Genomic DNA, 23,064 nt, shown 5'->3' on the forward strand with positions numbered 1-23,064 from the left:
GTAATCTCTGTGCCCAATTTGGGGCCTCAAGATGGGGGGAGGAGCCTGCTGGAAGGGGGCAGAGGCCCCATGCAGGGAGGAAGCAGCATTCCTCCTAGGCTTCTCCACTCTCTCTGAAATATAAGAAGAGAACCCCTCACCAAGTGAGGCCTTCTCTGCCTGACTTCTATTTCACAATCTAGAAGCAGATTGCTGCCTCACAGCCATGTCACCCTGTCATAGTCACTTCCTCTTAATTGCGAAGGGAGTGGACTTTCCTCTCTACAGAACAGGGGCCCATTCTCTCCAGCACACACATTTGCACAGAGAGGGTCCCCAGGCTTCCATGATGTTGACCTCTGCCTCCAGCACCCACCTTCCTCCTTACCTGCTGCTGGCTCTGCTATGGGGACTCACAGGTAAGCATTGCCTTGGGGTACAATCCCCGTTCCCTGCCCCCTCAACTTCCTCCTGTCCCTGGACGTTAAGGGCCTCCAAGTAAGCACAGGTGTGGTACTCAAGACTGCCACAGAAGGCCAAGGACTGGGTGTCATCTGAGAGCATGAAATCTGGGATGTGAGCATTTCCTCTACGGATCCATCACCTGCAGCTGGTTACCAGTGGTACCCAGACAGAGGATGGGGATACTTCAATCTTCCACAAGGACAAATTTATACGTATTCAATAATTTACTCCTCCCAACATCCCTGCCTGATAGCTAGGGAAGTACTCCTGATGCAGATGGGGAAATTCAGGCAGAGGGTAGAACTGGTCCAATGTCACCTACCTAAGTCAGTACAGCTGCTGGGATTCAACTCCCAGACTTTGTTTAATAATGTGTTGGATGTTTCCTATGTGCCAAATCTTTCACTGAGCTTTTAACATGTATTACAATTTCATGTAATCCTCAAAATGATCAATATACTAGCTATTAGGCCACACTTTATATATACTTGGGAATGCACTTGTGTGTGTGTGTCTGTGTGTGTCTGTGTCTGTGTCTGTGTACACACATGACTAGGCATGAGAAAGGGTATAGTCACGTGCCTATGCACTCATATGGGATATTTGAAAACACTTTCCTTATTATTTCTTAACATTACACCCACTCTTTGCGAAATGCACATTGAACAGGTGTTTGGTTCCCTGTCTCTCAGCTACTCACTCTCTTTTTCTACTTCTCTAAACTTACTGATCACCCTCCACCAGGTCTTAAGAAAAGCCAGCTTCTCTGTAGGTAGAAGGAGTAGAACTTTGTGCATTACTACCTTGAAGGTCCTCCTCCATGCTGGATCAGGGTGGGGAGGAAAAAAGAGGTACAATATGTGGAGACTCCTGCCTGTATGAACTGCACTGGTAATTATATCCATATCAACATCCTGATCCCAATCATCTAGTGTTGGCTGACGCCTCCATGTCTCAAGAAACCTCATGCATAATAACTTTCCAATTTCCTGAGCACTCACCATGTACCAAACACACTTGGAAATGTATGTGTCTGTTATGTCCTGTGATCTTTGTATCCAAGACAGACATTTTCATCCCCTTAACTTACAGACAAGAAAAGGAGTCTCAGAAAAGTCCAAGGTCCCTCAGTGATGAATGGCTATGATTTGAAAGCAGTCTGATTCTAGATCTCACAGGTTTAACCATTGCTCTTCTCCAACCCTATGGCCCCACTTCCATCCCATGAGATTTCTGCAGATCTGCCAATGGGTGTAGAGAAGGGTGGGTGTGGGGAAGACGGAGCATTTGGCGTTTGTTTCTCTTGGGCTCTTCCACTTCCTGGGTATATGCAACTGTTGTTTCCCCCAAGTCTTCTTCATGCAAAACTCATATTCTGATATATTTTCCTGGAAAATTCTCCACTAAAAATAGACTGCAGGATCTCAGAAAGAGGCTGCACTGGGCGATTCACACATTACATAAATATTTACTGGATAACTACTAGGTGCCAAGAACTGTTACATGAGCTTAGGGAGTACTGGTTATTAAATGAGGGAAAGTAGTGGCCCTCATGGAAGTTATATTCTAGTGGAGAAAAGGACAGGAAACAACAGACATACCAAATAATCAGATGACAGTATACTAGAAAGTGATTAGTGTTAAGGAAGAACATAATAGTACAACTGGATAAGAGAAAGAGAGTCTTCAATGTGGGATGTATTTAAAGTGGCAACCTGGGTGGGCATCAATGAGAAGGGAGATTTGAGCAAGTTATAAGAATGTGGGATGTGAGGGGTGCCTGGGTGGCTCAGTAGGTTAAGCGTGTGACTTAGGCTCAGGCCATGATCTCATGGTTCGTGGGTTCAAGCCCCGGATCGGGCCCTGTGCTGACAGCTAGCTAGGAGCCTGGAGCTTGCTTTGGATTCTTTGTCTCTCTCTGACCCTCCCCTGCTCATGCTGCCTCTCTCTCACACAGAAATAAATAAAGCATTAATTTTTTTTTAAAAAGAATGTGGGATGTGAGCCATGTGATTTTCTGGGGAAAGAGCCTTTCTGAACATCACAGAAACAGCATGAGAGTAGAATCCTCCTGTTCTGTTCAAGGATTTGGGTTTTTACTCTGAGTGAAATAGTAGCCTTTGGAAGGTTTTGAAGACAGAAGTGACATGATCCACCATGAGTGTTAATTTATTTTAGCATTTGGTTGAAATTAGACACCACAGAGCACAGACAGAAGCAACTAGAGCATTCAAGAGTTCACTGAGTTCATGCAAGCAAGGAAAAGCAGTTTGCACCCGGACAGCAGCCAGGAGAGAAAGGGGAAAGAGGTCAGATTGCAGGTGCATGCAGAACAGGAGACAACAGGATCTTCTGATGCGTAGGATTTGGGGTGGGAAAGAAAGGGTCTCCAAGGCATGGGACCTGGGTATCTGGGAGAATAAAGGTGCTTCATCTGCAATGTACAAAGATGTGGGGGAGGGGCATCTGGGTGGCTCAGTCAGTTGAGCCTCCGACTTCGGCTCAGGTCATGATCTTACTTACGTTCGTGGGTTTGAGCTCTGCATTGAGCTCTGTGCTGACAGCTCAGAGCTTGGAGCCTGCTTCAGATTCTGTATCTCCTTGTCTCTTTCCTGCCCGCCCCCTTCACGCTTTGTCTCTCTCTGTCTCAAAAATAAATAAAACATTTAAAAAAATAAAAATAAAAACAAGGATGTGGGAGAAACTGAGGAGTTCTGTTTGGGATGTGTTAACAGTGAGAGGTTTATTTCTATCTAAGAAAAAAGTTGAGTCCTGGTTGGACATACAAATCCAGAGAACAGGGGCAAGTCCTGGCCCCAGGATGGAAATATGAGAATTATAGATACATGGGTGGCAGAGTTTACGCCTTTCCTTGGCTCCTCTTGATGCTCTGATCCCTCTCACTTCCTCCCTCCCCTGTTTTCTCCGTGTCCCCATCCAAGATGCATTCCTACTTCTTCCCATTTTTGTTTAGCAGTTCAACTTCATAACCCAGGTCTCCTTATACATACTTACAAACCAAAGCACCTGATGTTCTTCGTACCCCCAAGACTTACCTGTAATAGCATGGTCCCTCCCTAGGAGATGTGTTTGGTTGCAAATAGTGGCCCTCATGGAAGTTATATCCTAGAGGAGGAAATGGGTTTTGTCAGCTCACACTCTGCAAGAGTGAACCACAAATTTTCTCCCTAAGGAGTAGCTAAGAAATACGAGAGAACACAGGATGTATGTGTGGTGTCACAGCAGCCTGCTCCTCTGATTTATATCTCTGCCTAGTTTATAGGATATCTCAAGTAAAAAGGAATGATTTTTGTATTTCTCTAGGTCACCAGACACTGGGTAGTCACTGAGGCAGTGAAATACACCTGCAAAATCTGGTACCTGAAGTTCAATGTTTGACCCAAACGTGGCTTGTGTCCCTCCAATGCATAATTCATTGTCCTGACATAGCTGACCATCCGCAACTCTTTTCAGAACATGAGTTTGAAGCCTGCTGTTCCCCTTGTTTAGTTGTTCTCATGGTTCTATCTCCCCCTTCAAGGGCAGGTTTCTCAAATCTACCAGCCCCTGGGACAATTAATTTTCTCTTTTCTAAGCCATTTAGTCCAATTCAAAGGTTCTACATAGGGCGATCACCTTATTTCAGTACACATTTCTTATCGTGCTAAAATATACAGAACATAAAATCTACCATATCAACCATTTTTAAGGATACAATTCAGTGGCATTAACATAGTTGTGAAGCCAGTACCACTGTACATTTCTTGAATTGTAGGAATCTATTCAACATCCTAAGCAGACACTCTGCACCCATTAAACAAGAATTCCCCAATCCTCCTTCCTCCACAGTCACTTGTAACTTCTATTCTACTTTCTTCTGTCTATGAATCTGTCTCTTCTAGATACGTCATGTAAGTGGAATCATGTATCTGTCCTTTTATCTGGCATATTTCACTTAGAATGATATTTTTTAGGTTCATCCAATTATGGAACATATCAGACTATCATTCTTTTTAAAAAAATTTTAAATGTTTTTATTTATTGTTGAGAGACAGACACAGAGTGTGAGTGAGGGAGGGGCAAAGAATCCTAAGATTCTTTTTTTTTCCCATTGTAAGTTTTCTTTATTTTCACTTTTGTTAATATTTAATGGATAGTAATGGGTTAATTTATTTTTTGTTCCTTAAATAGTTTATTGTCAAGTTGGTTTACATATAACATTCAGTGCTCCTATCATTCTTAAATAAGACTGAATAAAATTCCATTGTATATATCTACATCAACGTATTATCTATTCGTCTATGAGTGGAAATGAATTTTTTTCTGCTACTTTTTGGTTATTGTATATAATGCTGGTAGAACATGGATGTACAAGTATCTCAGTGACTACTTTATTTTGGGAGTATTTACCTAAGAGAGGAATTGTTGGATCATGTGGTAAATTCTACACGTACATTTTAGGGAAATACCACCGTTTACACAGTGGCTGAGCCGTTATATATTTCTACCCATAGCATACATCAGTTTCAGCTTCTCCATAGCTTACTCAATCCTTATTTTATGAAGTTTAATTTTCTTATATTCTATTTTGGCTTTGCTTTGTTTTGTTTTTGATAAAAGCCATTCCCAGGAATGAAGGGGTATCTCTTGTGGTTTGGATTTTCATTTTTCTAATGACTAGTGATGTTCAACATCTCTTCATGTGCTTAGTCACTGTTTGAGTATCTTCTTTGGAGTAATATCTATTCTAGTTGTTGGGTCATTTTTTTACTTGAGTTGTTTGGTTTTTTGTTGTTGTTGTTGTTGAATTGTAGGAGTTCTTTACATATATTGGTTATTAATTCCATCTGAGAGACATGTTTTGCAAATATTTCCTCTCCTTCTGTGAGTTCTCTTTTCACTTTTGACATTCTCTCTACTGTACAAAAGTTTTTAATTTTGATGAAGTCCAAATTGCTTATTTTTTAATTTGTTACTGGTGCTTTTGGTGTCATATCCAAGAAATTATTCCCTGATCCAATATCATGAATTTTTTTTACAATCTTTTCTCTGAATTTTATAGTTTTAGCTCTTACATGCAGGTGCCTTCCATTTTGGTTTTCTTCTTCAATATTAGTTTGGCTATTCGGGGTCTTTTGTGATTCCATACAAATTTTAGGATAGTTTGTTCTAGTTTTGAGAAGAATGCTGGTGCAATTGATTGGGATTGCATTGAATGTGTAGATTTCTTTAGGTAGTAATGACATTTTAACTATATTTATTCTTCCAATCTATGAGCATGGAATGTTTTTCTATTTCTTTGTGTCTTCTTCAATTTCCTTCATCAGTTTTCTATAGTTTTCATCACACAGATCTCCTATAACTTTGGTTAGATTTATTTCTAGGTATTTTACGAGTTTTTTTTGTGCAGTTGTGAATGGGATCAGTTTCTTGATTTCTCTTTCTATTGCTTCATTATTGGTGTATAAAATGCAATTGATTTCTGTACGTTGATTTGTATCCTGCAACTTTGCTGAATTCTTGGATCAGTTCTAGTAGCCTCCTGGTGGAATCTGTAGGGTTTTCTATGTGGACTATCATGTCATCTGTGAAAAGTGAAAGTTTGACTTCTTCTTTGCCAATTCTGATGCCTTTTATTTCCTTTTGTTGTCTGATTGCTGATGCTAGGACTTCAGGCACTATGTTAAACAACAGTGGTGACAGAAAAAAACCCATAAAGTACCTAGGAATAAAGCTAACCAAAGAGGTAAAATATCTATATGCTGAAAACTACAGAAAGCTTATGAAAGAAATTGAAGAAGACACAAAGAAATGGAAAAACACTCCATTCCCATGGATTGGAAGAACAAATATTGTTAAAATGTCTATACTTCCCAAAGCAATCTACACATTCAATGCAATTCCTATCAATATAACACCAGCATACTTCTTAGAACTAGAACAAGAAATTCTAACATTTGTATGAAACCAGAAAAGACCCTGAATACACAAAGTAATGTTGAAAAAGAAAACCAAAGCTGGAGGCATCACAATCTCAGACTTTAAGCTCTATTACAAACCTGCAATCATCAAAACACTTATGGTACTGCCATAAAACAGACACATAGATCAATGGAACAGAATAGGAACCCAGAAATTGACCCACAAATGTATGGCTAAATAATCTTCAACTTAAACAAAGCAGAATAGAATATCCAACGGAACAAAGACAGTCTCTTCAGCAAATGTTGCTAGGAAAACTGGAAAGCAACATGAAAAAAAAAAAATTAACCCAGACCACTTTAGACCATATACAAAAATAAATTCAAAATTAATAAATAACCTAAGTGTGAGGCAGAAAACCATCAAAATCCTTGAGGAGAAAACAGGCAGCAATCCCTCTGACTTCAGCCATAGCAACTTCTTACTACACAGGTCTCCAGAGGCAAGGGCAAAAGCAAAAATGAACTATTGAGACCGCATTAAGATAAAAAGCTTCTGCACAGTGGAGGAAACAATCAACAAAACTGAAAGGCAACTGACAGAATTTTAGAAGATTATTTCCATACGACATATCAAATAAAGGGTTAGTATTCAAAATCAATAAAGAACTTATCAAACTCAACACCTAAAAACAATCCAGGGAAGAAATGGGCGAAAGACATGAATAGACACTTTTCCAAAAACAAACAAACAAACAAATAAACAAAAAAACCCATCCAGATAGTTATCAAACACATGAAAAGATGCTAACCATCACTCATCATCAGGGAAATACAAATCAAAACCACAACGAGGTACCAACTGGGAAAATAGCTCAAATGAACAACACAGGAAACAACAGATGTTGGCAAGGATGTGGAGAAAGGGGATCATCTTTGCAGTGTTTTGGGGAATGCAAACTGGTGCAGCCATTGTGTAAAACAGTCTGTAGCTTCCTCAAAAAAATTAAAATAGAACTACCCTGTGACCCAGCAATTGCACTACTAGGTATTGATGCAAATGATACAACAATGTTGATTCGAAGGGACACATGCACCCCAATGTTTATAGCAGTGCTATCAACAATAGCCAAATTATGGAAAGAGCCCAAATTTCCATCAACTGACGAATGGATAAAGAAGATGTGGTATATATATACAATGGAATATTACTGGGTGATCAAATAGAAAGACATCTTGCCCTTTGCAACAGCATGGATGGAACTAGAGCCTATTATGCTAAATAAAATAAGTCAGGCAGAGAAAGACAAATATCATATGATTCACTCATATGTGGAAATTAAGAAATAAAACAGATGAAAATAGGGAAGAGAAGGAAAAATAAGATAAAAACAGAAAGGGAGGCAAAACTCAAGAAACTCTTAAATGCCGAGAACAAACTGATGGTTGCTGAAGAGGAGGTGGGTGGGAAGATGGGCTAAATGGGTGATGGTCTTTAAGGAGGACACTTCTTGGGATGAGCACTGAGTGTTATATGTAAGTGATGAATCACTGGGTTCTACTCCTGAAAACAATACTACACTGTATGTTAACTAACTTGAATTTAAATAAACAAAATTTTTTTTTAATGATATGAATTCTCCAACTATGTTCTGTTAAGCATTGTTTGGTGATTGGGGTCCCTTGAGATCACATGTGAATTTTTATGGGCTTTTGAATTTCTGTAAAAGAAAAATCCCTCAGGATTTTGATAGTGATTGTATTGAATCTGGAGATCGCTTTAAGTAGTATTGGTGAACTCTTCCAATTCACAAATGAGAGATGTTTATTCATTTATTTATATTATATTTCATTTCTTTCCCCAATGTTTTGCACTTTTTGGTGTACAGGTCTTTGATCCTCATGCACATACTACTCCTATATATTTTTTACTTTTTGATGTTCGTGTAGTGGAATGGTTTGCCAATTTCTATTTACAATTGTTCATCGATAGCATATAGAAATGCACCTGAGTTTTGACTGTTGATTTTGTATAGCACACATTAGCTGATTTCATTATTATCTCTAACAGTTTGTTTTTATGTGTGGAAACTAGGGCTGCAACTCGTGAAATCATGTCGAGTGCAAAGAGAGATAGTTTAACTTATTCCTTTGCAATTTGAATGTTCTTTTTCTTGCCTAATTGCATTCTCTAGGATTTTTAGTGTTGTGTTGAATGGAAGTGTTGAAAGCAGGCATCCTTGCCTTATTTCTTGTCTTAGGAGAAAAGCATTCACACTTTCCCCATCTAGGGTGATGTTAGCTATAGATTTCTCATATATGACTATTATTTATGTAAGCTTCTATCTACTCTGAGTTTATTGATTGTTTTTGTCATAAAAAAGGTTGACTTTTGTCAAATAATTTTCTGCATCAAATGAGATAACTATGTTATTTTTTCTTCATTCTATAAATGTGGCCTATCACATTGTATAATTTTCATATGTTGAATCATTACTACATTCCAGGAAGAAAACGCACCTATTCATTGTCCAAAATTATTTTAATGTGCTGTTGAGTTTTGATTGCTAATGTTTTGTCAAGCATTTCACATCATATCCAGACAAGATACTGGTCTGCAGTTTTGTTATAGTGCCTTTGCTGGCTTTGATATCAGGATAACGCTGCCCTGAGAATGAGTCTTAGAATGACCCAAAATGACTTAAGAGTCTTCCTGCCTCTTTCATTTTTTGGAATAGTTTGAAGAGGATTAGTGTTACTTTTTCTTTCAATGTTTGGAAGAATTCACCAGTGAATCTTCATGATCGTGGACTTTTCTTTGTTGGGAAATTGTTGATTATTGATTCAAACTCCTTACTAATGATATTCTTTTCATTTTTCTAGTCTTCATTATTCAGGTCTGGTAAATTGTACATGTCTAGAAATTTGTCCATTTACTCTAGGTTTTCCAATTTATTGGTGTACAATTGTTTGATATAGTCTTTTAGAATCCTGTGCATTTATAGAAGATGCTTATTAATGTCTTTTTCTTTTCTGATTTTGGTTAACGAAGTCTCTCTCTCTCTCTTTCTCTCTCTGTTAATCAGTCTAGCTACAGTTTTGTCAACTGTATTGATTTCTGAAGAGCTACACTTGGTTTTATTAATTTTCTCTGTTGTTCCTGTATTCACATGGTATTTATCTCTACACTAGTCCTTTTTATTTCCTTTATTCTGCCAGCTTTCTGTTAATTCTTCTTTTTCTTATTTCTTAAGGTGTATAGTTGTTAATGATTTGTAATCTTTCCTCTCTTTAAATGTAGGCATTACACATATAAATTTCCCTCCAGTGCTGCTTTCACTGCAGAGTACAGGTTTTGGGATGTCGTGTTTCCATTTTAATTCATCTCAAGGTGTTCTCTAGTTTCTCTTGTGATTCCTCCTCTCCCCTTTTGATTTTTTAAGAGTGTATTGTTTTAATCAAAACCACACTGAGATACCACCTCACGCGGGTCAGAGTGGCTAAAGTGAGCAAGTCAGAGGACTCTAGATGCTGGTGAGGATGTGGAGAAACGGACACCCTCCTACACTGTTGGTGGGCATGTAAACTGGTGCAGCCCCTCTGGAAAACAGTGTGGAGGTTCCTCAAAAAATTAACAATAGAACTCCCCTATGACCCAGCAATAGCACTGCTAGGAATTTACCCAAGGGATACAGGAGTGCTGATGCATAGGGGCACATGTACCCCAATGTTCATAGCAGCACTCTCCACAATAGCCAAAACATGGAAAGAGCCTAAGTGTCCATCAACTGATGAATGGATCAAGAAGATGTGGTTTATCTATACGATGGAATACTACATGGCAATGAGAAAGAATGAAATCTGGCCATGTGTAGCAACATGGATGGATCTTGAGGGTGTTATGCTGAGCGAAATAAGTCAGGCAGAGAAGGATACCATGTTTGCATGTATAGGAGAATTAGGAGGAACTTAATGGAGGACCATGGGGGAGAGGAGGGGGGGAATAGTTGGGGAGAGGGAGGGAGGCAAACCATGAGAGACTCTTGAATGTTGAGAACAAACTGAGGACTGATGGGGGTGGGGGGAAAAGGGGGGTGATGGGCACGGAGGAGGGCACTTGTGGGGATGAGCACTGGGTGTTATATGGAAACCAACTTGACAATAAACTATTTTTAAAAAAGAAAAAAGAAAAAAAAGAGTGTGTTGTTCTGTTTCAATACCTTGGAGAAGATTCCATTTCCACTTCTGTTGTTGATTTCTAGTTTTATTTCACAAACCCACCAGTTCACTGCTTGAAAAGCCCTTCCTCCAGATTGTAGTATGTTGCCTTCTTCTCAGCCTGTGTGACTTGGACTCATACAAACTCCTGTTTGTTTGTTTCTTTGTTTGTTTACAGTAACTCGTTTCTGTAACAATCTGGGGATACGTGTGTGGGAGACAGAACAATGACCTCTCAAAGAGGTCCACATCTTAATATACACAGCCTGTGAATGTTTTTCTTTTATACAGCCAAAGAAATTTTGCCAAAGTGTTAAGTTAGACTCTTGACATGAGGAGACTATCAATGCAGCCCCATTTTATTCACAAGAGTCCTTACAAGAAGGAGGCAAGGAAGTCAAAGTTAGAAAATGGCAAGTGACAATAAAAGCGAGAGTTTGGAATGATAGGAAATTGGGAACGATGAAAAGAATTATGGGGAGCTTCTAGAATTTGGATGGCAAGGCACAACATCCAGAAGAAATACAGCTCAGCTGCCCTTTGGGTTTAGCCCAGCGGCACGAATCAGACCCTTGATCTCCAGAATAATAGGATAGTACATTTATGTAGTTTTCAGGCACTACTTTTTTAAAAAAAAAAAATTTTTTTTTCTGAGAGAGAGACAGTGTGAGCAGGGGAGGGTCAGAGGGAGATACAGAATCTGAAGCAGACACCGGGCTCTGAGCTAGCTGTCAGCACAGAGCCCGACACGGGGCTTGAACCCATAAGCTGTGAAATCATGACCTGAGTCGAAGTTGGACGCTTAACCGACTGAGCCACCCAGGCACCGCCAGGCATTACATTTTTAATAATTTGTTTTGGCAGCATTAGGAAACTAATATAATATGACTGCTTTTCAGTAAAAACCTAGAGATTTTAAACACTCTTTTACTTCTCATTTAACTACCTACATGTGTATTGTGTATTGGAAGTTCTTCCCATCACTGTCTCTCACGTATTCAAACTGATGGATAAGACACCCACATGTGCATGTGCTTGTGGAAGAGGGAAGTTGATCCATAGTGGTTCTAGAAGTTAAATGCACAGCCAAGAAAATTAATCCATCACTTTATCTCACACACAATGGTCGAAAAAAGTCTCATCGTTCCACCGGATGCAAGAGTCCAGAAAGTCTAACACCCCAAGGGGCCAGAGAGTAGACAAGCAAAATCATTAGGTAAAGTATGATGCTTTCAGAGAGGACTGAGGCACTCCCTCTTGCCATGTGCCACATCTACTGAATCTCTCTGTGTTTTAGTTTCCTTATTTGTAATAGGGTCTTACCTTACAGGCTCATTGTGAGGGTTACATGCTGTGAACATGTGACATGCTGAGCTCACAGGGTGCACTCAGGTGATGAAAGCTGTTGTGGATAAACACTTGAGAAGACAGACGAGCTCACACAGGATGAGAAACACCTGCTTTGTGTTCCCTCCAGGTGTGGCAGGTGAGGCGGAGCTGCAGGTGATCCAGCCTGAGAGGTCGGTGTCTGTGGCAGCCGGAGAGGCAGCCACTCTGCGCTGCACCTTGACTTCCCTGCTCCCCATCGGGAAGGTGGAGTGGTTCAGGGGGACGGGGCCAGACCGGGAGTTAATCTTCAGTTACAGAGGAGGATACCACCACCCGACGCCTCGAGTAACAAATGTTGCAGACGTGACAAAAAGAAACAACACAGACTTCTCCATCCGCATCAGTAACATCACCCCAGCAGACACGGGAACCTACTACTGTGTGAAGTTCCAGAAAGGGACCCCTGATACGGAGTTTAAGTCTGGACCAGGCACCCAGGTCACCGTGAGTGGTGAGTGTGGCGTGGGCCTCCTTTTTTCCCCCGGATGTGACAAGTCAATAAGAATGCCCTCCACTGTCTGAGCAACAGATAAGAATCAGGGTCTGTTGTGTGCGCCCCTGAATCAGCCACTTCCATGGATCAGGAAAGTTGAGGCCTGGAGAGATCATGCTATTTATTCAAGGCCCCGCAGCTGGTAAAGGGTGGGGAAATTGGGACCTCAGTCCGCAGACTCTAAGCTCTTCCCTTTTCCAAACTGACCAGCTCTCTGGTTCCAGGGATGAGGGACTGAAAGTCAGAGTAACTTGCCCAGTTACAAGCCCTCCCCTCACCCCTGCCCCTGGACAGCACTCACATCGATGTGGCCAGTGTGAGAGGATAGACCCTCAGTGAGCCCTGGGGTCCCCTTCCAGAACTGTCCGATCCTGGGCTAGTCTCAGTGTCTCTCAGGTCCTCTGTGTCCCATCTGTGCCATGGCAATAATCGGGCAGCTGGTCAGGGGTCTTATGATTGCAGAAGAGGTCCAGAAAGCCCCGGATGTGCGGAGTAGGTGATTCTTGAGTGTCGCAGCAACTGAGTGGCTGGTCCTACTCACTAGGCTCCCAACCAACTCTGCCTTCCTGACTCTGTGACCTCTGATGAGTCATCCCCACACTGGGCCCGGTGTCCTTGTCTGTCTGTGACCACACGGCCCACAGAGCCGCTGCAAGGACTGAGGGTGTGAATTAATGTAAGGTGCTTACAGCAGGGCGTGGCACATGGTCCGTGTCTCATGAATGCTGGGACGCACCAGGGCCCCCAGCACAGGGGTGGCACCAGGATTAAGGAGCTGAGAGGTAGGATGAGTCAGCCTAGCATTGGGGGCCCAAGACACTTTTGATACAACTAATCACATTCTAAGGGTGTCTGGGCAGCTGACCTTTGTACGACTTGACTTACACTAGTGACACCTCCTTCCTATTTCCTCAGAATGTTTGATGTACTTTAAAAAGGAAGTTAAACATTCACAAACATATGTATCTGTGATATGTGCCCTCTGCTGACCGTTACAGAAGGTATTGGGAAATAATGACACATTGGAAACACGCTACAGGACTTTCTATGGGTGAAATGCCCTCCCATTGGAGTCAATGATGTGTGTGCTTCCAGGACACAGGAGGGCTTCCGCCTGCTCTGTTGGCCGGTGTCTCTGTCCTTTAAATTATTTCACAGTTAAGAACTTAACCACCAGTGCAGCTGCTCTGAAAACAGTGTGGAGGTTCCTCAAAAAATTAACAGTAGAACTCCTCTATGACCCAGCAATAGCACTGCTAGGAATTTACCCAAGGGATCCAGGAGTGCTGATGCATAGGGGCACATGTACCCCAATGTTCACAGCAGCACTTTCAACAATAGCCAAATCATGGAAACAGTCTAAATGTCCATCAACTGACAAATAAATCCAGAAGATGTGGTTTATATACACAATGGAATAGTACATGGCAATGAAAAGAATGAAATATGGCCATTTGTAGCAATGTAGATGGAACTTGAGGGTATTATATTAAGTGAAATAAGTCAGGCAGAGAAAGACAGATACCATATGTTTTCACTCATATGTGTAACAGGAGAAATTTAACAGGAATATAGAGGAGGGGAAGGGGGAAAAAGTTACAGATGGGGAGGGAGGCAAACCATAAGAGACTCTTAAATACAGAGAATAAACTAAGGGTTGATGGGGGTGGAGGAGAGGGGAAGGGGGGTGATGGGCATGGAGGAGGGACCTTGTTGGGATGAGCACTGGGTGTTATAAGGAAACCAACTTGACAATAAACTATTTGTTAAAAAAAATTAAAAAAGAAGATGAAGAACTTAACCACCACTTATATCTAAGCACTCAGTGATCTTGGTTTACAACCCAACACTGACCCAAGAGAAGAAAGCAATTCACTAAAACAGCCCTTCACCCTCCCTCTCAAATTCAGGGATGGTGTGGATTAGACCCTACGGAATATTTGTGGAGAGTGAAAAGTTGAGTAAATTCATAAATATTAGAAGAGAGACCTCCACGCATAAATTATGTTTAGTATGAAAAAAGATCAGACTTTATTTTGGTTCTGAGAAGCATTTTCAGTTTTAAATTCAAAGCAAAACTGTCTGCATTGCGTGCCCCTCACTGCCACACGGGAAGGAGAAAAGCCTGCTGTCCCATCTCACAGGGGACACTGGGCTGTGTCATTCCACACTTGCAGGTGGCTGTCCACCTGGTTAAGGCTATAATAGGGGTCTGGAGTCCTACTCCCCCCCCCGCCCCAACTCCTGTGCTGACTGCTGGACACGCTCTCTGAAGTCGGGAAGGTGTCCAGGGAGGCAGCTCAGAACGATGGAGACCAAGGGTGACACCCACCAGATATGTCCTTCCTGTGCCCTCAGGGGTGGAAAGTCCCCTGGCAGAGAAGACAATGGGGACCTGGAACTCAGGCTGGAATTGCACGTGGGCCCTGCCCCGACTCCGAGTCAATCTCTGACCCCGCCCTCCCAGCACTATCAGAAGGGCTGAAAAAGAATCCGTGTGTCGTTCTGCACAGTGTCACACACCTGTCGTTGGGGACGATGACCACGGTCGTGCTTACTCTTCATAAATGCTCCTCTCATAGCCAAACCCTCTCCCCACGTGGTGTCGGGCCCCACGGCCAGGGTCGCGCCTCAGCAGCCTGTGAGCTTCACCTGCGAGTCCCACGGCTTCTCCCCCAGAAACGTCACCCTGAAATGGTTCAAAAACGGGAACGAGCTGCCAGCCTCCCGGACCACCGTGGACCCAGAGGGAGACAGCGCTTCCTACAGCGTCTCCAGCAGCGCCACGCTGGTGCTGGCCCCGGGGGACGTCCGCTCCCAGCTCATCTGCGAGGTGGCCCACGAGACGCTGCAGGGGGGCCCTCCTCTTCGTGGGACGGCCAACCTGTCTGACACTCTGCGAGGTAGATGCCCGTCACCCCCAGCCCAAGCCCACGCCTGGCCCCCAAGCCTCCCAGCCTGCCCTTCCCCCACTCTGTGCTCCCAGCCTTCCACCCCCCGGAACCTGATTCCTGACAGACCCTCCCCATCACCGGGCACCCAGAGTCACAGTCACTCCTACTGTTTTATATGGNTGGATCCTGACTCCTGACAGACCCTCCCATCACCGGGCATCCAGAGTCACAGTCACTCCTACTGTTTTATATGGCAGATTCCAGGTGAACCCCTACCACGTGCCAAGCACTGTGCTGGGTAGTTTCATTACTTTCCCATAGCCATGCTATTGGGAGCACCTCCTGCAATCTAACCACTATATGCTTGGTGATTTCATGTATTTTGCTAGTTATTCTATTCCAACCGCATGCCAGGGGCCCTGTATCTAGATTTCACTCATTATTACCCTAATGGGAGCTACCAGTCCTTGAGCACCTACTGTGTACTGGGCAGTGTGCTTAGGGATTTCATTCACATGCAAACACTACCCTCACTGTTTGAGCACCTGCTGCATGCCTAGCACTGTTCTTGGTGATTCCCTTACTGTGTGTGTGTGTGGGGGGGGAGCTAAGTTCTCGAGCCCCACCCTGTGATGTGTCTGTTCCATGAGGTCAGAGCTTCGGCTCTGTGCTGTTTCAGTTCCACCCACCGTGAAGGTTGCCGAGCAACCCAGGACAGGGGACCAGGTGAAGGTCACTTGCCAAGTGAACAAGTTCTACCCCCAGCGCCTCCAGCTGACCTGGTTGGAGAACGGAAGCGTGTCACGAACAGAAACGGCCATGTTGGCATCGAACCTCATAGAGAACAAGGATGGGACCTTTAACTGGACGAGCTGGCTCCTGGTGAACATATCCGCCCACACGGAAAATGTGGTTCTCACCTGTCAGGTGCAGCATGACGGGCAGCTCTCGGTCACCAAAACCCATACCCTTGTGACATCTGCCCACCAGAAGGACCAGGAAACACTTACAACCCATGGTGAGGCCAACATGCCAACTAATCTAGTGCTTCAAATTTTATGTTTTCTTTTTTCATGAAAAAAGCAGTAATCCATGCCTATTATAGAATAATCTGGAAATCTATAGATATAAAGTAGAATTTTGAAATGAGCTTCCCTCCAAAGCCATGCTCCAAGAGTGACCATTGTTAAGATTTTGGTGCATAGCTTTTTAGAGATTTCAACATAAACATGCATTAGAGAAAGAAAGAGCAGCTGGAGGGAGATGATCTTGCTGCTAGGTACTGTCTCCTGCGCCTTCACCCAACAGGACTTAACGTCACCACACCAGGCCAGCCACTCCTCCATCTGTTCTTTCTCACCTGGGCCTGACATCTATCCCTCTTACATTTTTCTATCCTCACCCCAGCACCTCTCAAATTCTGGAAGGGAACCCTCAGGATGGAGTTTTGAGTCTGGACCAAGCTCCCAGGTGACCATGGATGAGCATAGCACAGGCTACCTTTGTCCCCTGCTTTGATTAATAATCAAATCAATAATCATGATTACTCACTGCACATCTATTTGATGCCAATTCCAGGCCATTTCTGATCTTCCTGCTTTAACTACCATGGAAGCTTATAATTTTACAGAAGGGACTCAGGGAGCAATGGGGGACAGATGGTGAAGATGTCCTGCCCTTAGTCCAGCTGATGGGCTAAACTAGCCAAGGAATACCTGATCCCTGAGGACAGGGACCACCAGCCTATAGAACAAATATGTGTTAGGTATAACAGCTGGGCATTGTCCCACAGACTTTCAGAGTCCCCTTTCTATGACCAAACAGTATCTTATTTCTCTCTCATGTAACATCAGAAGGAGTTTGAGCCATGTTTCCAGGAGTCCTTGCTCCAGAAGACCTTTCAAAGGCCCATTTGCTTCCAACATACCTTAGGACATTGTCTTCATTGCTAGGTCAACACTGAGTCACCGAGTCCAAAAACCTGCCAACTAGGAGAGTACAGTTAGAAAGGGGAGAACATCTTCTCTTAAAGCTAGAAGTATTGCATACTTGTGTCCACTAAAGATTTGTCATCGATGCACATCCAGTTGCAAATGCAGTCCATAATTGTGTGGTCATGTGATAATGACTTTGGTTTTTCTACAAAACCAATACCAATACACACTTTGTAAAATTAACAATAATTCCCTATTATCAGCTAAAATGTAACCTATATTCAGATTTTCCAAAATGTCTTCTAAGACTTTATTTTGTGCACCAAACTTGTTTTTATTCCATCTCTAAATGCTTGGAGGACATTTCCTGTGAAATCACAAGGAATCTACAATTCCTTTTTTTATATGAAGAGAATCTGAATAGCAAGGGTCGCTCAAAGTATTCATTTCATGTTGGATGCCTGTGGCAGGTTGTGCTTTTGAGGAAGCTGGTCCATTTTCTCTGAGTTGTCCAATTTCTACCCACAGAGTTCTCATAATATTACTTGGTATCCTTTTGATATCTGTAGGGTCTGTAATGATATCCTCTTTCTTTCCTGATATTGGAAATATTTCACTTTTTTTCCTTGTCAGAATAGCTAGAATTTTTTCAATTTTATTCATCTTTTCCACAAACTCACTTTTGTTTTAGTGAATTCTCTATTGTTTGTTTTCAATTCCATTGTTTTCTCTCCTATTTTTTCCCCGTTCTGCTTGATTTGGGTTTATTTTGCTCCTCCTTATTGTTTGAAATGGGAGCTAGGATTATTGATACTGGTCTTCCCTTCTGTGAATGCCACACCAGAACTTCCCTCTGTGCTTGGGGAGTCAGTAGCATGGAGCCAGGGATATCTGGTGCTGTATTCTTCCTGACTGCAGGCATCTAGCCTACCTGCCTTCCTATTCCACCTTTTAGAGTCCTCCTTCTTGGACCTCATATTATTTCCAGGGGTCAGTCCAGAGAGCTAGATGCCTATGTGACAGTGATGCACCAGGATGCCAGACCCTCTACTGGGCATCTCAGGGCTACAGTCCCTGATATCATTGGTTAATGAGTTGGAATAAGAATGCACATCTTTTTGTTCATGTTTATGGTTTGGAGGTATTTTATTATACTTCTACTTTAATACACCTCTGTTTTCTCAGTCTAGCGTAACCAGCTATGTTACTGGGGTTGGTTAGCTGGTTTGGGCATTTGGAGGAGAGAGTTCTGAGTCCTCGGATGGTTCAGGTTCTTCTTTCAGGATGCTAAGTTTGCCTGTCCTGGTTTTCCTTATTCCCTTCACCACTCAACTTGGAAACAGCACCTCTTTCATCTTTTTTGCCTTCCACCAAAGTTATGCATTTTAAGTGAAGCCTACCTCCTTTATGTACATCTGTCTTTATAAAATGCCCCTGCCTTCCTGTATCAGGTTCCTATGGCTGCTGTAATAATTAGCACACACTTAGTGGCTTAAAGCAACACACATTTGTTTTCTTCCATTTCTAGGGGCCAAAATTCTACAGTGAGTTGGCAGGGCTGCATTCCTTCTGGGGGAACTGTGATAGAGTTGTGTCCATGCTGTTCCACTCCGAGGTTCCTGTTCCAGACTACCCTCTGCTGCAGTCAATATGCCTCCTGCTCCCACTTTCCTGCCTCCCTCCTTCACTTGTAAAGGTCTCTGTGATTACATTGGCTTCATTTTGAGCACCCAAGAGAATGACCCACTCAAGACCATAGCTAGTTACCACACAGTCTACCTTGCCATGAAAGGGACCACATATTCACAGGCTCTGGGAGATCTGGGCCAACCATCTTAAGTCAGGCATACTTTGACACTATTTCCTATGATCTGTGTCCTGATGTGCAGGACATACTTCTAATATATTCCCATTTAAGCTGGATTTCATATTGGCAGTGAGATATCTTTAAAAAAAAAAAAACCAACTCTAGAGCTACTTGGCTAGCTGCCTTTGTCCTTTTCGGCAGCCCTTTTCTGTGGCTGGTGAGGACCGGCAATGGCATAAGGGATTGTGCTTTTGGATTTGGTGATTTTTTTTTTCTTTTCTCTCCCAGAGATTTTGCAGTTTGGGATTGCTCTTCAGGGACTTCTGAGGGCCAGATTTCCATAGACTTTCTTTTCCTTTTATTGGCTTTTCTCTGCATTCAGAAGCTGTATTCAGAGATGAGCAGCTAAGCTGCTGCCTTGTCCTCAGCAGACCTAAGTACCCCAGGGGCTTTGAATGTCTTGTCCCCGAAGTCCACATCTCAGTATTCGTCTCCCGTGTTTCCCCATTGAGGCCCTATTCTGGCAGAGTAAGTGCCATGAAGCTGAGAGTTCAATCCTTTTTGAACTCTGATACTCTCTCTTTTTTTTTTAATGTTTTATTTATTTCTAGGAGAGAGAGAGCAAGAGAGACAGCATGAGCAGGGGAGGGTCAGAGAGAGAGGGAGACACAGACTCTGAAACAGGCTCCAGGCTCTGAGCTGGCAGTCAGCACAGACCCTGACGCGGGGCTTGAACCCACGAACTGCGAGATCATGACCTAAGCGAAAGTCGGACGCTTAACTGACTAAGCCACCCAGGCACCCTGAACTCTGATACTCTTATAATTATGTTGGACCCAATTACCTCCTCAGCTTTTTCTTCCCTCTATTCTGATAGTGGTGAGTCCACACTGTTGCCCAGAAGTCCTCTTTCACACGTGACTTTTCATGAGAGATCAATAGGTCTTAGTTTTGCATAGTCTTTCTCTGAACGGTTGATGCCTAGCAACAGTCGTCCACCCCATAGTTCTTATAATGACCAACTGGTTTCCAGATTACCAGGGCAATCCCATCCTTTGTATACTCCATCCCAGATCACTGCTGTGAGGTGTTAGCAGTGACCATAGCAAGCTGGGACCTTCCCCTGCTCCTCTGCCCACCAGGCGGGGGACCTCTTAGCCAGCCCTCTGACTGAGACCCAGGTCTGTACCTGCACATTAGACTTGGTTTCCAAACCCCTCACAGACAAACGCCATAAGTCATCTGCATTGGAAAGCAGACTCTAAATCATATGAGATGGAAGAAAGCTCCCGGTGCTATGGTGCCCGGTTCACAGGTATGAGTTAGGGAAGCAGCAACAGTGGCAAAGGGAGATATTGAACACAATGCAGCACAGAAAAGTCATGCTTGCACAGAGAACAGGCAAACTGGTTGCCATTTTTGAGTTTATTTAAATGGAGCAGAGGGGCAAAACCTCTGTACACCAACTTCTTCCAGTCTTCTGCTGTACGCCGCCCACTAGAAGCTGGTGCAAAATGTGAAATGCAGCTCTTTCAAGTGAGAAAAAAATCCAGAGGGCCACCCAGCTGAGAGCTGCCATCCTGCAACACCAGGGATAAAATTGTTGGGTCTTTGCTCCTTTCTCTAAGATTATTCCATGTATTCAAAAACCTATTTGAATTTCTTGATGTAAATCTAAGAGCAAAGTCCAGTCCTTGTAAAAAGGCAAAGAATCTGAAGCTGTCCCTCCAGATCCAATGATCTATGTGCAACAGAAGGAGAGTACCTGATGTTGGCACTGGGATCCTGGTGGTCTGGATGGTGTTTGAGGCCCCTCCCACATTTAGACCCCATATCTGTTCCTAACCAGGGTATTCTCTGACCAGCAGGTCTTGTGAGGTCAGGCCAACCTGAGGGCTCCCTCAGCACAAGAACTTGGGGTCGTAGAGGCTCTTGTGCAGAGCAAAGAAGGGGATTCATGCACTGTGTGATGTCACCATGACACAGTCCTCACTCTACTTGAGGCCACACTGACATTCGTCCCTATGACCCTGAAAGGATGGACTTATCCCGGTCCACACACACGGTCTCAGATTCATCCTAAGGGACAGCAGTGAGGGATATCCCACTCACCTTGTGGCCCTCTGTAAACTATGAGCCTGGTCCCTCATCTGAAAGAGGATGGAAGTCCTGCACCATAGGGTGTGGGGACCAAGTCAATAAAGCTCACATACATGTTACTGAGTGCTCGTGTCTCCACCCCTTCCCTCAGGAAGGACACCTGGTAGCCTGAGAAGGGATGAGGGAGATGAGGTGCTTCTTACCCTGAGATCTGCTTGGAGCCTCAAAACAGGGGAGATTGGTGAGCTTTAGAGCACTGATAGGTCCAGGTCTCCTCAGATGGAGTAAGTGGAGGCCCCTGGATCTCCAGAGTGGACTCATGGATCTCTAATGTTACATCCTATCCCTTCATTTCCAGATCGAGAACTGTCCACTCCACTCCTGGTGGCTCTCTCTCTAGGCCCCAAGATGCTGCTGCTCATCACTGTCTCTGCCATCTATGTCCACAGGAAGCAACGGATTGACTGTGAGTTATGGACAAGGAGGACGGGCAAGATCCTTTCCAGAAGGATCCAGGTCAATGGGAGGGGCAGCCCACAGGTCACACAGGGTCAGCGCCCACCTGGGGTAAAGAGCAGGTGATGCACCTCCTATCATTCCCTCTGGAGCCTCAGGGATCCCTCTGGAAGGTTCCCAAGTTCCAGAAAGACTATAGGGTTCTGTAGAGGTGGATGGGGTCATGGGCTTTGAAAGGATGTACATAGAGACCTACAACTTCTGGGAAGGGAGTGGGCTGAATGAGTGACAGCTTGGTGGGAAACCTCTTGGAGACCATCTCAAGATGATTTGGGCACAAGGAGTCCATAATTAGAGGAATGCTGACGGGTGCGTGCTGGCTGTTCTGAGAAGAGCTCCTACTCTGACCCTCTGTGGGACAAAATGAAGGGGTTGGGAAGGAAGATCAGGACCTAGGGAGGAAGGCTGAGGAGGCAGAGTCCATGTAAAGGGCTTCCTGTCCTCTAACAACAGGTGTTCTGGGAGGAAGATAGCACCAAGGACATAGGAGACACGTGGAGAACATTTCTGGAATGGTGAGAAGATCATGAAATGTGAACATGGGTCCATAGCTCCTTCCTTCATCCCCTGCTACAAGCCACCCTCAGTCTCTGCCGCCTCCTTTCTTCCATGAGAGGCCCAGCTTAAGACAAGAAACAACTAGAAGCTTCCACAACTCTGCCCCAAATGTCTTCTTCGCCAGAGACCCACCTGCCACAGTTCCTGTGGCTCCTTCTCACCGTCCTTTGGACCCCATATTTGTTCCCACCTGAACAAGTCTTCATATCTGGGCCTGAGCAGGGCCCATGGGAATGTCTTTGGAGACTTACACATGGATATCTCACCAGAATGTGAGAAACAAGTCTTTGTACAGACACCAGTCTATCTCTCATCCATTTTCTGGGGACCGTCATCAAGTCCATTCTGGGGACACATTCAAGTCCGTGCTCTCATGGGTTATTCCTGCCAACCACCAGATTCCCTAGCCTTGCTAAGGTGCTTCAGTCCATCTTGAATACAAATGAATTCTGTCCTGGTTTGATAGGGGGAAAAAAGGATTCTCATCCTCTTTGCCTACCTGTCTTACTCCTCTCCCTGTGATGGGAACACTAACTCTTCTGTCACCTTCATCCTTTTTGGCCCTCTGCTCATGTACACGTGCTGGAGGTCTAGAAGTTAGGAACCTTCCTTGATTTTCTTCTTTATATCCTATATTTATTTCTGCTTTCATAATGTATGTCCAGTAACCAGATGGTGTTACACATCTACACCTGGACAGAAGAAGAAGCCTGGTTTGTGATGCTTTTCAACTTCTGTGGTGTCTACACTTCCAACGTGGCCAATTTCAAACTGCCAACAGTTGAATAAC

General features: G+C 43.6%; 1 protein-coding gene across 1 annotated transcript; it reads left to right on the forward strand.

Moving 5' to 3' along the window:
* The first annotated feature begins 259 nt into the window (after positions 1–259).
* LOC144233914 (signal-regulatory protein beta-1-like) lies at positions 260–22,572 on the forward strand. The gene is made up of 6 exons (XM_077766995.1): positions 260–398; positions 12,061–12,423; positions 15,048–15,368; positions 16,039–16,377; positions 21,559–21,666; positions 22,170–22,572. The coding sequence occupies exons 1-6, from the start codon at positions 326–328 to the stop codon at positions 22,187–22,189; spliced, it is 1,224 nt and encodes a 407-aa protein (XP_077623121.1). The 5' UTR covers positions 260–325; the 3' UTR covers positions 22,190–22,572.
* Positions 22,573–23,064: the final 492 nt, after the last annotated feature.

This window comes from Crocuta crocuta, unplaced genomic scaffold (genome assembly GCF_008692635.1).
Source record: "Crocuta crocuta isolate KB4526 unplaced genomic scaffold, BGI_CrCroc_1.0 scaffold15, whole genome shotgun sequence".
NCBI classification, from domain to species: Eukaryota; Metazoa; Chordata; class Mammalia; order Carnivora; family Hyaenidae; genus Crocuta; species Crocuta crocuta.